General features: G+C 46.5%; 1 protein-coding gene across 1 annotated transcript in view; it reads left to right on the top strand.

Annotated features, from left to right (window-relative positions):
• Spt-I (serine palmitoyltransferase subunit I) overlaps positions 1 to 14880 on the top strand; it is a 103843-nt gene that overhangs the window by 42206 nt on the left and 46757 nt on the right. The window contains exons 7-8 of the mRNA XM_084576057.1: positions 8595 to 8781; positions 12710 to 12805. Of these exons, the coding sequence (XP_084432183.1) occupies positions 8595 to 8781; positions 12710 to 12805 (283 nt within the window). The remainder of the gene's footprint in view (positions 1 to 8594; positions 8782 to 12709; positions 12806 to 14880) is intronic.

The following is a 14880-nucleotide window of genomic DNA, read 5'->3' as shown; positions in this document are numbered from 1 at the left end:
GTTTTGTTGTATGCGAGGGGAAGATATGTGCGCAAAAATGATGATCCCAGAGAAGAGAAGATGGGATGGGACGAGCGCAACCCCGCGCTTGTCCTGTCCCCTCTTCTCTGTGATCGTCTTTTTTGCTCACATACCTTCCCATCATCATGAACCAGCTCGCCCAACAGACGTATCCTGTTGTCATATGCGGAAAATTCTCCTCATGACTGGGGACGGAGGTGGCAGTGCATCAGGAAAGCAGGGAGCGCTCAGCAATTCAATAAGCAGTCATCACTGTCAAATAAAAAAATTACACGTGCACCCTTCCAAGTCATGCATCGCTTGAGTGCACGTGTTCAAGTGACAGCATGGTATGCCAGTGGTGGGAGATATAATCAGCTCTTTACTCAGTAGGAAAATAAATGCATTGTAGGGTATGGGATGAAGCAGGAAGTGAAATGCAGATGAGGGTGAAAGGGTAGCTGGAGTTGATTAGCAACAAGATTAGAAGAAATAATTTTATTCGTACGCACAAAATCAAGCTCTCATGGGCTTCTGCGCAGATTGCCAAAAGTGCACGTTCTACACGTGGTTCTTTATCCTTGTGTACCTAAGAACCTCCCAAAGAGCTGGTTGTCAGCTGGCGAAAAGTTTCGCCTTCCTGTATGCAACAGAATTCATTGACCTCCTAAAATTAAAGAAGAAACAAAACGATAAATAAGAAAGTAAGAAAAAGACGAAAAGATTAAAAACAACAAAGGCAGAAACATAAAATTCATGATAAAGGGCGGAAAAGCATAAAATTCACTTTTAATATATGAGCACCATGCTTGGAGAAAAATTCCAGACGCTGCAAACCAGAAACTGCTATTGCATTTGCTACTTTAAGAAAGTGTTTAACAAGCTCCAGAGTTTTTGTATTATATCTCACTACAAAGACCGATTAAATAATTAAGAGGGACTTTTTGAGAATACAATGAAAGCTTGTTACTTCGAACCTCGATAATTCGAACTACACTTCTTGGTTTGGCCAAGCTCCATACAAAAAAGCCCGTGTGTACAAAAAAGCCCGTTAATTCGAACACGAGTCGGCTACGACACGCCGCCGCGTCTGGGCGGCTTGGAGCACAGCATGTGGCAAAAAAAAACAAAACACCCTCAGCGAAAAAGTGGCATAGTTAGTGGCTGCGCACGTCCAAAACGGGGACCTACGTATAACAAGAATATGAAACGAGGTAAAAACCATGGAAGAGTAGGTAAAGCCTAAATGGCGCCATGATCGGCGCGGCGGCGCCAAAGGGTAGGGGTTAGCGGCCGCGGCTGCTTGCTCTCTTTTCTGCGCAACCCCCGAAACTTGGAACTAAATACTCGTTAATTCTAGCCCTGTTAATTCGGAAATACGAATAAATACTGTCGGCGTGGTTCTAGCCGACGCCCATGAAATGCTACAACTTCGGACGGGCGCTACGGGTTCCGCGTGATTTTTTTTTTTTGCGAGTGTCATCCGTTTTTTTACCCATCAGTCGTCAACGAAAGCACACACGGTTGGCCGCGATCGTGATGCAGACTTTTAGCATCGTTCGCTTCAAAAGACGGTAGACAGCGCCCGGCCCAATCACCCATGGCATGATAAAGGAAACATACTGAAAACGAGGCTCGCAGAATCGGACAAGCGCTGGCTCTCTGTCAAGTTCGCTTCCCCCCTTACTAGAGCCCACGGCAAAAGTAAAACACATCACGATGTTATCACTGCGCAGCATCTTGGTGCACGGCCAAGAAATGCGTAGTGGACCGACCGTGACGGCGCGAAACAGTGATGCGCTAACAGCGGCCGCATTTTTTTTTTTATTTACAAATTATTAGGCAAAAATCGGGAGTGGGTGGGTACACTATTCGAGTGAGTTAGTTACGCGAGTAAATACGGTAAATTTACCATAATGCGTATAGTTTTTGTCAGTTTTTTCTAGACCATTCATAATTTGAACTTCGGATAATTCGAGCGTTTTCCCCGGTCCTGTGAAGTTCAAATTAATGGGCTTTTATTGTATTCATTATTTCAACCATGGAAAGATTTCACAAATATTTCAAATATTAGTCAAATCATATTATTACTTCAAGTCAAATATTTCAAATGTTTCACTGTTGGTGCCGAGATTATTCTTGCCGTATGAATGGCTACTGCTGTTGCTACATGGGAACTGAAACTACCTGTCTCTCACCATGTAGAACGAGAGGAAGGAGATAGTTTACACGGTATGAAGGAGCACTGAACAAGGGTAAAGGGGATACGCCTCAGTTCGCAAGTTGAGCCAGCGTTTCGACAGTGGACTTGTCTTCGTCTGGGCCAAGTCGAAGACAAGTCCACTTGTCCACTCCTTCCAAGTCCACTTCTTCATACTGTCTCCCACCATGTCACATCAACATTGCTATGCAGATTGGGTAGGGTTCATATAGTTTGCTCTTAGGTATGATGAGTGTGCATGGAGAATTAGCGAATGCACTGAACACCAAGCGAGGAGACGTGGCTAGGTTCGTCACCGTTTTGTTGTCAAGGGTTAAAGGGGTAGGGGGGAGGGGGGGAGGTTGAGTGGGTCAGGGTGGGCCCACAGATGACTCGCATCTCAACATAAGTTAGACGAGACCAGCCCTGCACTAACTACTGCTTGGAAAATTAACCCACCCCGCTATTGTGAAATAATTTACAATTCTACAGCAAGGCAGGAAAAGGGGCTTTTGTCCCCATGCAATGTGTATGTGTGTGTGGGAAAGGGGGGGGGGGGGGGGGGGAACGAAAATTACTAAAAGGACCGAAGCAGAAGCGGGTGGCTTAGCATTTCGAGGCATGCCACCATAGGGCTGCAAGATGAGTGAGCAGCAGTAGGGCTGCGTCCTTCACTTCCCTTCTTTTGGCGTGCAGAAGGGAGCTAGCAGGTTAGCATTCCCGATAACTGTCTTTACAGTCGTCTTTGTGAACTGAGTGTGATACATCGAGGGCAGTATGTTTCACAGCCCACTTCCTTGAAGGCGATCTTATGGTTAGCGCGCTCACCATGCTCAGCGAGGGGGGTCGCGTTTGGTGTTTTTTGATCAGAAGTTATTTTTGTGTTGCCGGATTCATAGATTTAGGACTTTAATGCGATACATATGAAATGTTCTGTGTCAAAAAATGAGCTTTTACCTTGGTAAAAGCTCGTTTTTTGCCACAGCATTTTGTGGAATTGAGGAATGGGCAAGACCGACAGAAGCCAGGACGAAAAGTATAGATAGGGAGGGAGAAACGGAAGTGCATGAAGCAGCGAGAGCGCGCGTCTGAGAACCAAAGAATTGAGCAAGGTGAAATATACGGGCGTTTAGGCGACCCGACACGGCAAACATACTTCACCGTTCATCCGCTCCAGGAGTGCAGTATTGTCAAAAAACGTCCATTACCTAGAAAACTGCTATACTATGCAGAGCTCTAGAAGCCAATCTTCTAGAGAACCGTAGTTATACTCGATCTTGGTACTTCTTGGCGGCGCTACCAAAGCTGCGATGAATATGTTAAAACGCTGCAGGATAAAATTGGCATGCAGAAAACTGAGATACCATACATAAAAGTGCACTTGCGTCAGACAAAAATGTTGATGCCAATGTTGCAGTGTGATTTTCGATCAGCTCTTTCGCATGCGATACTTATGCAGTGAGTGCGATTCGACCACCATGCAAGGACAGCATGCAGGCTTGATGTTTGCATAGGCATTGCTTGCCTACAGTCGGCAGGATTACATTGCCAATGATGGGCTAAAAAAAAAAAAATGGGGCCAAAGAATGGCAACAGATGAAGGGCACCCACTCGCAGCTGTACGTTGTAGGGCTCGTGGCGCGCCGCGCATTCGAAGACCGCGCCACTTCCCAATGCTCCCTGCGCACGTGCCTGTTCCCCTCTCCCCGCTCGCGCGGGGATAACCGGTCCCGCGCGAGGGGGCTATAAAAGAAGGCACGCGCCGCCGTCTCGCCCTCTCTTGGTCTCTGGCTCCTTGGTCCCTGGCTCTTCGTTCCGGCGCTCTCAACGACCCGCAGCCACCCGGACGACACCGACTTCGACGATCCCCGATCCCTGTGAGATTAAAGATGTTTATCATACGGCCCACTGTGTGTTTGTCGTGCGCGTCCCTCGGGCAGAGGAATCGCCCACAACGTTTATCGAGAGTATCATAGAGACTGTGAGGCAAATTATTTCTACTTACAGAGATTGCAGGATGCGTGTTGTCTGCAACCACCAGGATAAGTTATCTTGCAAAATTATGGAAGCACTCCTCATTGCAAATTTCGGAGACAAGTGCGTTTGTAAGTTTTCTATTTTTCTGCACAAGGATGAATTTATGTGTGTTTTCCAGCATATAACTGAACTGCTGTGTTAATCCTATCTTCTACATATATTTCTTCTTTATGATATAGAAGTATGTGCACTGAGAGATCTTTACGCCTTGCCTTTTAATCAGTGCTTATCACCTTTCTTTCTTATTCACTCGAACCTCGCTATAACAAACACTGATATAGCGGATTATCAAATAAAAGAACTAAAATCAAAGTTTGGTTGGTCTGTGGTATAGAGTTCTGTCTGCATTAAAACAGCAAAAAATGGCTAAAGAAGCCAAAAAAACCATCCAAGAAATGCAATTTTTCAATCAGTAGAATCACCCGCTGCAGAAGTGAGTTTAAGTCACCCACGCGTTCGTGTGCTGCATCATTTAGTAGCGGCAACAAAGACTACTGCCAACGGCTTATGGCCTTTGAGATCATATCCCCGCGCCTGGTGATCTCGAAGGTCATAAGCAGCCATGGCCGTACCCAAGTGGTGCCGCCGAAGTGTGTTTAAATTGCTCGTGCGTTCGTGTTCCTCGTCATCTAGCAGTGGTGACAAAAACTAGCACCAACTGCCCATGGCCTCCAAGATCACACCTCCGCACACGGTAATTTTGGAGGTCATGAACGGTGTCATGGATCTCCGGAGAACGCTCAGGCCGAAAGCCTGAGGCTGGTGTCTAGTTCATACTAGACACCAGCCGTACCCACGCGGACACACATTTAATACACACGCTCGCAGACACTAACACGCAAACAAAATTAACAAAAACTAACACAAACCTACAAAGGCTTATAGACGCGATGCTTCACACTAAGAGACAGCGTTCCACTTTTGAGCTTACAGTTCGAAGTGGGCGACGCGTCTCGTGGGTCCAGGCAATGGCGTCGGCGTCAAGGTGGCATTCGGCTTGCAATGAGCTGGTCTTGTTGGCCGTAACAGACGACCTCCCTTTGAAGCGTGGGCTGAAGCAACGTTGGCGTTCGCCGCGGCGTTGAAGTGAACCACCTGGGCGATACAGGTGGATGGTGGTACGAGCTTTGGAGGTGCCCCTGGACGTATCAGGTGACTGAGTAGTCGCCCAATCCCTGGAACCGGTTCGAGAACAGCAGGGAGTCTACGGTGCAGTGCCATAGAACATGAGGCCACCGGTACAGCAGCCGCGTTGCTCACTCCCAGCCATGGCGTCCCTCACCTCCCGGAGCCTCCACTTCTCTGGCTTCCCCCTCCTTACCTCTCCATATCGCGCCTTTTTATAACCTCCACGTGGATACACGTCATCCTTATCGTCTTCTTCTGATCACCAATCAGTGCTTGCCATGTTGCCGACTACTTCTTCATCTTCTTAATCCTTCGTTGGTCCACGTAATCCTTATCGCCGTTGTCGTCTTCTTTGCTTTCGCAAAAAGCCTCTGTATTTGGCCTCTTACATGTGACAAACGGCCATGGCCAGACTCGAGCGTCACCGCCGCCTCCGCCGCTGCTAGAGTCCGGCCATGTAACGGCTGACAGGCATGTGAATGGCATGTCATCACCATTTCCTCATCATGGCGTGAGCCCCCTGCCGTGCCTCTGCCACTGTGACTGACCCGTGCACGCACGCTACACTCCCCCGAATCCGCTAGCTCCGTCGCGCAAATTGTGCACGGAGGCAACATCCCTTCTTAAGCCGCGTTCAGACTATGTGCGCATCCGTCGTAAGTATTGTATTTATCGCAGTGCGCATAGCGGCTGGAACTCCCGTTTACGTAGCTTGCGACCGCGCATGTTCACACTGGGCCGTTCGGTAAGATGCGTTCTTTACGACCGGCCAATCACCGCTCTCAACATGGCGCCGGTTAGCGAGCGGCTGATAGCGGAGGTCTGGGGTCTGGGTTCTTCAAACTCAAAATGAGATGTGAAAGAAAAGACTGGACACACAAATAAAATATGAAAAATAACAATGGGTATATTAACATTAACCACTCGATTACAAATACACTTCGTTTCGCACACGCACGTTCGCGCACAGTTTTCAAACGTCCGCTCAGCGTGCTGACGCACCACTCACTCTGCACATTTCTTCACACGCCCGCTCTCATTGTCAACGTACCGCGCACTCCTGCTCGGTGCCCCGTGATCACACTCTCTCGCACCAAAACAGGCGTACGGTCCGCCTGCATCCCTGCCTGTGATCTTGGGGACGGGCCAGGGCGGTGACTCAAAGGCCGTACTACTGACACCAAACAATAAGCCGGGGCGCGTGAAAGACACGAAAACGTCCGCGGAACCTCGTCCTCCCTCAGAAAATGCTGTTTTCTTTTTCTCTTTTACGGTGAGCTTCTTTCAAACTTCGACTAGTCCGCTCCAGCTCCGTTCTGCGGCCCGACCGCAACGTCGCCCCGCATCGGCCTTTCGCTGCCGGCCAACTGTTTCCTCACTTGTCAACGGAGTCGATGGGCTGCGCGAATGCACGGGGATGAAGCGGGCATCCCTTGCCTTCATAACCTCACTTTTCTAAACTAGAAAAAACATTTGCTTGTTGAGAGCTTGTTCGCACATGAAAAAATGGATTGATAAACCACTTACTACTTTGACTCAGCGCACTGGCAATTTGCAGCCAGGCATCGTTTTGCACTTCTCTCTGTGCGATTTCAGCTACTCGTAGTAGAGAGCCGGCCTCTGCCGAACTTTTTTTTTATTCCGCACTGCACATGATCAAGCTGCGGACAGACACAATCACCGACACAACACATAACACCGGCGAGTCGAGACACTGCGGCAGAGTAGGAGCGTTGGATGATGTCGCCTACAAGGGTTTGCGCGCGAAATCTGGGAGGACCGGAAGCCCTGTGACCGGAAAAGGAAAACCGAAACGGCTGTACGCATTGGTCGCGCGTAACAGACGTATCTGTGCTAGTCGTAAAAGTCGCGAGTCCTCCGACATTTACGCCCATGCTGGCTGCGTACGTTGTGCATTTTACGCTCAATACGACAGCAGTCTGAACAGACACGTTACGTTTTTTGCGCTTACGCTTACGATCCTTACGAACGATACGTGTGTTGTGCACGTAGTCTGAACGCAGCTTTAGTATTCATTTTTGCTCTCCAACACGGAATGAAAAGTGAGATTTCATGCTTAACCAAGCTTTTAAATGAAACATTGTGCATTTTCACACCTTTATGTTGTCTATATTAGTGTGCATTTTGTTTCGTTTTATTGGCAAACTTATTTACGGGAATTTGGGTGCGCACTTTTGTAATGAATATCGGATATAACGAACAAATGTTCGGCCCCCATACCACTTCGTTATAACAAGGTTCAACTGTACCTCTTTTTCATGCTGTTCACCACCCTCAGCAGTATCTATGGTGAAATGCTTTTGTAGCATTTAGAGCAGTTCATATTGGATAATTTTTTCTTTTATTCAAACTGGCTATTAGTTACCTACTATTGTTTTTATGAAAAGCTTTGTGTTTGGACATGACTTTTTCCTAGGCTTTCTGAATGTGTCGATTGCATCTTGGTCTAGGGGATACTTCATTAGGTCATTTTTATCCCGTGCTTTGTATATATGTAACTGCATTGTTTGTGATTCACATGTTTTGCTGAATAACACTTATGGTAAAAAGAGCACTTAAAATGCGCATTAACAGAGGCGTGATTACTTCAATTTCATGTTCAACTGGCACAATTTGTGTGCCAGTGTTGACAGTGGCTCATATTTCTACCGGTGGATATTGTACACCACACCGAGGCGTGGGAAGAAAAAGGATGGGTGTAGAATTGGGAGATGGAAGCTTGCTGAATGAATCAGAGTTATTCATACTGGAATCGAGAAGAAGAAAGGTGCATGTAATGCCATAACCGATGCCCACGAAGGGTAACTGTCTGGATCCCAAGAGAAGGCAAGTGTAGGGCAAGGGCATCAGAGTTAGGCGGGCAGAGGAGATTTTAGTTGGATACAACTCATGTATGCAGATAGGCACGACACACAATTCCTTCATTGCAGAAAGTAGTCCTTTGTATTTTTTTGTTGCCTATATGATTAGCTAACCATCAGCTAAAATTATTAGTTGAAGAATTTCAATGTCTGTGGCTTGTTGTCATGGTCGAATTTCGATAAGTGTTTCTGTCATTTGCACTGTGTACCACAGTTGACAACTGCTGTTTTCTTAAGTTGAATCTTTCTGTAGGGAGTCTGTGGTAGGGCTTACATGGTGGGCATGCATTGGAGGCTGGCGGTGATGATGGTGACTTGACAGGGTGAATTTGGAATGTCTGGCGCAGGGCACGGGTGACCCGCCGCTTCTTGGTGGCTGAGGGCATCTACGCTAGCACGGGTGACCTCTGCCCCCTGCCGGACCTGGTGCGGCTGCGGCGGCGCTTCCAGCTGCGCCTGTTCCTTGACGAGACTTGCTCGTTTGGTGTGCTGGGCCGCACAGGGCGCGGTGTGCGCGAGCACTTTGACGTGCCCGTGAGTGTTGTTGGAAGCTGCAGTTTTACTGCTCTCTTTTTACCCTAGGGCAGAGGGAAATATTGGAGCTTGTGTCCATGTGTGCCCATTTGGCGTTTGAAGATAAGCGGTTGCAGGGAAACAGTACAGCATATTGAAGTGAGCTTGTGGAAGCTAGCTCATGCTTGCCGCTTGTGCATCACGATGTTTGAGAGCCAAGAGTAAAAAGAGCTTCACTTTGCATAACTTCAGCTCTTCAAGCATAATATGAAGAAGGCACAGCTGTGTTGCATGTTCTTTGTCTGCATCTGTTGCACTGTGCCTGTGTCAGTCTCCTGGATTTGTGGTGTGGAAAGCTTCAAATTTCATAAATTTAAAACAAGGAATTCGTGATATTCTGTGAGCAACGGAATACAAAATTTAGTTAAGGAGTCCTTTTTCTTTACAAACTTTTCAAGGCAGCTAGAACAATCTTCACTGCTTGTCTTGAGAAGTATGACAGGAGAAAGTGGCTGTAGATATGGAAAGAAGGCATTGCTGGTCAGTGTTTAGAAAGTGGCATCTTCAGTTCTCTTATTTGGCATAAATATTTGGCATAAACGCATGCAAGCATTACATGGGTGGGGTATCTTGTGGGTAAACTTTGAGCGTAATACAGTTGCAATATGCTGGCATTCAAAACAGCATGCCAGAAATGCATCATATGAAGTAGGAAATTCAAAGAAAGACTATTCGAAACTGGATAGCGAAACTGGGCAAGTATACAACAGTTGCATCTTACCTGTACTTACCTATGGGGCTGAAATGTGGAGGCTAACAAAGAGGGTTCTACTTAAGTTGAGGACAACGCAGAGGGCTATGGAACAAAAAATGGTAGGGGTAACATTAAGAAATAGAAAGCGTGCAGAGTGGGTCAGAGAAATAACTCAGGTTACCGACATTCTAGTGGAAATTAAGAAGAAGAAATGTGCATGGGCAGGACATGTAGTGGGAACAGAGGATAACTGATGGTCGCTTAGGTAACAAACTAGATTCCAAGGGAAGGGAAGCGTAGCAGGGGGCGGCAGAAAGTTAGGTGGGCGGATGAGGTTAAGAAGTTCGCAGGGGTCAAGTGGATGCAGCTAGCACAGAGCCGGGTTAATTGGAAAAATATGGGAGAGGCCTTCGCCCTGCAGTGGGTATAGTCAAGCTGATCATCATCATCATCATCATCATTTTTAGCCCTTAAAGGTCCCGTTCGGGGCGTTACATAAAGAGGGGGGGGGGGGTACAGGGTTGTTCAGCAGTCATACATGATCATAAATATAAAAGTAATATAGAAGTATAGAAAAAAATATAGAAAATAGCAAGATAAAAACACAAAATAGAAACAGCAGGTAAAACAAGGTGAAAAAAGACAAGAGTAACAAATTCAGATAATCAAGTCATGGCAGAGTGGCAAAAATATAAAACAAAATCAAATTACAGCTGTGGGAGTAAAACCGGCTGGTCAGTTTGCAGGGCTTGGTAGCTGACATAAGGTACAGGAAGATTATTTTTCATTGAGATAGTCGATTAGGAGCTGTCGTAATCTAGAAGGATTAGTCTCAATGACAATGTGTTCGGGGAGGTTATTCCAGCTTTCTATCGCACTGCGAAGGAAGGATTTATTGAAAGAATTGGTGGAGCCGTGCAAACGCTGTATGCTTAAAGAGTTAAATAAACGGCAAGATGATCGTACCAGAGGTCGTAGAAGGTTTTATCGAAGTGCTGGAAAGTTAAAGTACAATTTGTGAAAAAGACAAAGAATAGAAATTTTCCTGCGGAAAGCTAATGATTTGAGACCGAGAGATGATTTCAAGACTGTGATGCTGAGCTGCGATTTATACTGTGAGGTGATGAAGCGTGCTGCCCGATTCTGAATGGCTTCGAGTGAATCTATCAAGTAGGTCTGGTGAGGATTCCATATTGTTGAGGGCAGCAAAGTATTGGCGGCTGCTGCTGCTGCATTCAAGGGACACCGAAGCGGAATTCTAATTCAAACTACGTTGGTAGGCCATTGTCATATGATAGCAAATATGTCATTGTTACCAAAAATGAAGCACTGATAAGCGAGAGACTTGCATGAAAGCATGTAAAAATTATGTACATGCAGTGCCACGACTTCTGGATTCCTGTGTCTACACCCAGCCACAGTTGGCTCCTTGCTTTCTTGTTCAGCTGTACTTTGGGGGCAATGGGAAAGTAACTTTGAAGAACCGATCATGCCTTATTAGCATTGTGATCATAGAAACTTTTGTTGAACACCTGTCGCAAGAGTTTGGTGCGCAGATGAGTAAGCATGTCCCAAGTTTATTACTTTTTTTTTTAACACAAAAAAGCAGGCTCTGATGAGGATAAAGTACTACTCTTGACTCTCGATAATTTGTCTTTAACAGGACCAGGAAAAATGGTGGGCTTATCTGTTTTAATTATTGAAAAGGCTGCCATAAACCAGGGATCGCAGTGTTTGTCTAATGAGCACCTGAATATGGTTGTCTGTATATTTGAGTTGAACGGCAGCGGTGATTTTTCGCAGTTTATTTGAGTGCTTTGCTGTGTGCACACTGTCGAGAGTGTCGAAGAATTGCTTTAAAGTCGTGCTCTTGACAGGTGCCGCTGTCGTGTCTTTAGGTTGCTTCGCCACACAACTGTGCAGTGAGGTATCCTTGAAACGGGAGGGGGTTCAGCTTACTCGGAGTTGAGGGTGCATGTGGTGCCATCTCCAGACATGGAAAGCAATATCTGAAACGGTGTGACTGGCTGATGCGTGTGCCCAATAATAGCAGCGTGAAAATCTAAGGGAAACTATTGTCATTGTGCCTGCCATGGTGTGCACGAAGCCCAGTGTTCCATGCAATTCAGATTCAGGCAGGTGTATCTGGATGATTACTGGCTTCTTGGGTCATACTTTGTGATGCCTGTCTGAATTAACCAGTGCGAGGCAACCGTGTCTGAATTTATAGACTAACATGGGCGTCAGCCAGGACTGTGCTCTTAGTTGGAATTTCTGAATGAATGGAATTTATGAGATCTCACATTGCCAGTGCCACCTAGATTATACAACTGGCAACGCAGTTGTGCCCCTTGGCAGCAGCAAGGTAGAAAGTACTGGTTTGCAGTAGCTTCGATGCGAAGCTATGCGATGCGTAGTGGTGCACAGCCAGTACCAGGCAGCACATAGCTGCAAAATGCACGTCTCTAGCTTGAATGCATCTAGATTGCACATAATCTTATTTGTTTCAATGTTTTGTATGAGGAATTATTGATATATTGAACTATCTCGCGATCTCCTTTTAGTTTGGTGTATCCAGTATCGGCTGTACATTACCTTTTAAAATTACACTTAATACATTCTACTCTAGGATGTCTTTGGCTTTTGTTCTCCAAGGAAAGACAGTGTAAGTGCAATGTCTAGTCAGAAAACTGCTTTAAGAAATGAGATGGGAGCTAAAGCTGTGCCTTAGGAGTAGGCGTGATAGTGCCTTTAACACCACCTTTTCATTCCGCAGACTTGTTATTTATAAATTTTCACTTACATTTAATCACATACAGTCGGAGGTACATGTGCTGTCAGTTCAAATCCCTGTAGCAAACTAGCCTCCAAGATGGCTGAGTGGGAAGCGAAATGCTGTTACAAAGAAAGGTCACATCACAGTTTTGATACAAAAATTGTTGGCATATTTTTTCCAGCACATTTGGAATGATGACAAGATTTTCCTCAACAACTCTGCAGTACAGTGATGACACTTTGGCAACAACAAGTCCAGTGTGCTCTTACGTTTACATGTGGGCCCCAAACTCTTAACCCCAGCTGTACCCAGTCGGCAACAACAGTGACACTGCATCTTGCTTATGTGACAGATTATGTCTGACGGATTGATGTCAGTCTGGTGTTTGACTGATGTCTGGTAATGTCTCACCTTTGCAGAGCAACGAGATTGACCTGATGTGTGCCACCCTGGAGCATGCAGTGGGCTCCTATGGTGGCTTCTGCTGTGGCACCAGCTTCGTCGTTGATCACCAGGTGGGGCACTGCTCTCCGCAGTATGCAAGCAACATTGGTCTGCAATTTACTATGATGTCTTTCTTTTTGAACCACTTTCGGGTATTGAGGACATATTGACCACTTTATTCTTGTGACAAAGGTTTAGTAGCTTGGTGGTTTTTCAGAAAGAGGTTACCCAGTAGCTAGCGATCATGTTGGAACCTCGGTGATATGAATTCAGTTCATGCGAAATTCAAAATGATACGAGTTCATAAAAGTCTCTGGCCAGAGTGCATTGTATACAGTTGCAGAATTTCGAAATTTCGGATTGCCAGCCACGCTGTGCGCACTGCAAGCAGTTTGCGGAAACTCGTTGCCCACAAGTCGCCGCCTCCCTAATCGCCTGTCCATCTCTGCATGCTGCAAGGAGTTTGTGGCTGTGCGCATCCTGCAAATCGATGATGCCATGATTGCCTGTTATGTTAAGCACCGCGAGCAGCTGATGGTGGCGCACACGGTTAGCACGTGCCCTACTCATCGCCGACTCTGCGGTTGCTAGTTGCTCTGTACACACAGGGAGCAGTTTGTGGTGGCTGGCATTCCACAAACCGCCAACGCCGAGATTGGCAGTCGCGCTATGCGCAGAGCACACGGCGGGTGCTCACACCCTGCACATCGTTGACTCCATGATCGCTAGTCTATTGTAGGTACTGGGAGCGGTTTTGTGGTGGCATGCATCCTGCACATCGCCAGCGTTGCGATCGTGTATCGCATCTACAGGGCCGTGAGTGGCGAGCTGTGGCCGTGAGGTCAGAGCTGCTTGAATGCCTTTCGCATGCTTCTGCATAGTGATTTTTGTTTGTTTCGATGGTACGAATATTTCCGTGAGATTCGTATCGCCAAGGGTCTACTGTATTTGACTATGCGGCTTACAGTGTCAAGCATCTAATGGGTGGCTCACAAAACATACTCATGAAAGTGAGCCAGGAAAACAATTGGGGCGACACAAAGGTGACATTGTTAATGTCTCCCTTTGTCAGCTCTCCACAAGGATTCTCCTTTGTTATCCCACACATGCTTATTAGCATAACAGAGTTGTAGCCGGCAAAATGTTGTGGCCTTGGAAATCACTGTCTGGTCGCATGCTTTTCAAAGAGGGGAGGCACTTCTCTTTCTCTCTCTGCTGTGAACAAATGGACTGCAACCTTTATCACGTGACAAATTTGCAGCCACCTCTATTGTGGGATCCTACCTTGAGGTTCATTGGCCCTGGGTCTCACTAGTTAAATCATGTTTCAGGAATTCCTACAGGGGCATCTGTGAGAGGAGTGTGCCACCATGGGCCCTGGCACTCCTGCTTAGCTTTGAAAACAAGTGAACCTGCTGGTCGAACCAGTGCCAAGTGTTTGGAGGCCCCTTGGCAGAGGCAACACACCACTCTTGTCCCTTAAACTGCACCTTCAAAAGCTGACACAACCAAAGGAAATCGGCAGTCGCCTTTTCCCATCATCCTGTGCATCTTTCATTCACCTATCCTCTGTTCTTTCTCTCTTCCTGGTAGTCTACCTCAGCTATTTCATATTTGGGTACAAGGATGCACAGCTGGCGTATGCAGACTTGTTCCTGTCATGCAGTGTCCCTTAGCTGGGCTTGATGCTGGGTGGCTGGCATCACTGCTGAAGAACGACTAATGTACGGCTCTTCCTCCCTCCGAAAATTTGATTGTATCCAGAGAGGAGGAGGGGGGAGCGCACTGATGAAATATTAATTTCTGTTGATGCAGCAAACAAGCATCCTTTCGAGGTAATGCATTGTGAAGATGTCAGGCAAAGCTTCACCCTTGTAAGAAGCAATGTCTGACTGGTTCGCTGACTTGCTGCTGGAACTGGAAGACGAGTACTGTATTTACACGATTGTAAGTCGACCTGTTCTTTTTTTTTAAATTTTAAAATTCGAAGTTGGGGGGTCGACTTACAATCGTATGCATTGCCAATAAAAGAAAGAAAAACGATGTATCGCGGACGCTACGGCAGGGTTACAAGTTTGTGTTTGCTATACGACCGTAGGTGTTGCATTCAGCAATTCTGTGCGCTTTTATAACGGGCTTTTTCATT

The sequence above is a fragment of the Amblyomma maculatum genome, chromosome 8 (genome assembly GCF_055883805.1).
Source record: "Amblyomma maculatum isolate TAMU_Amacu chromosome 8, ASM5588380v1, whole genome shotgun sequence".
NCBI lineage: Eukaryota > Metazoa > Arthropoda > Arachnida > Ixodida > Ixodidae > Amblyomma > Amblyomma maculatum.
The sequence above is the reverse complement of the archived record's forward strand: the minus strand, read 5'-3'. Positions and strand labels throughout refer to the sequence as shown.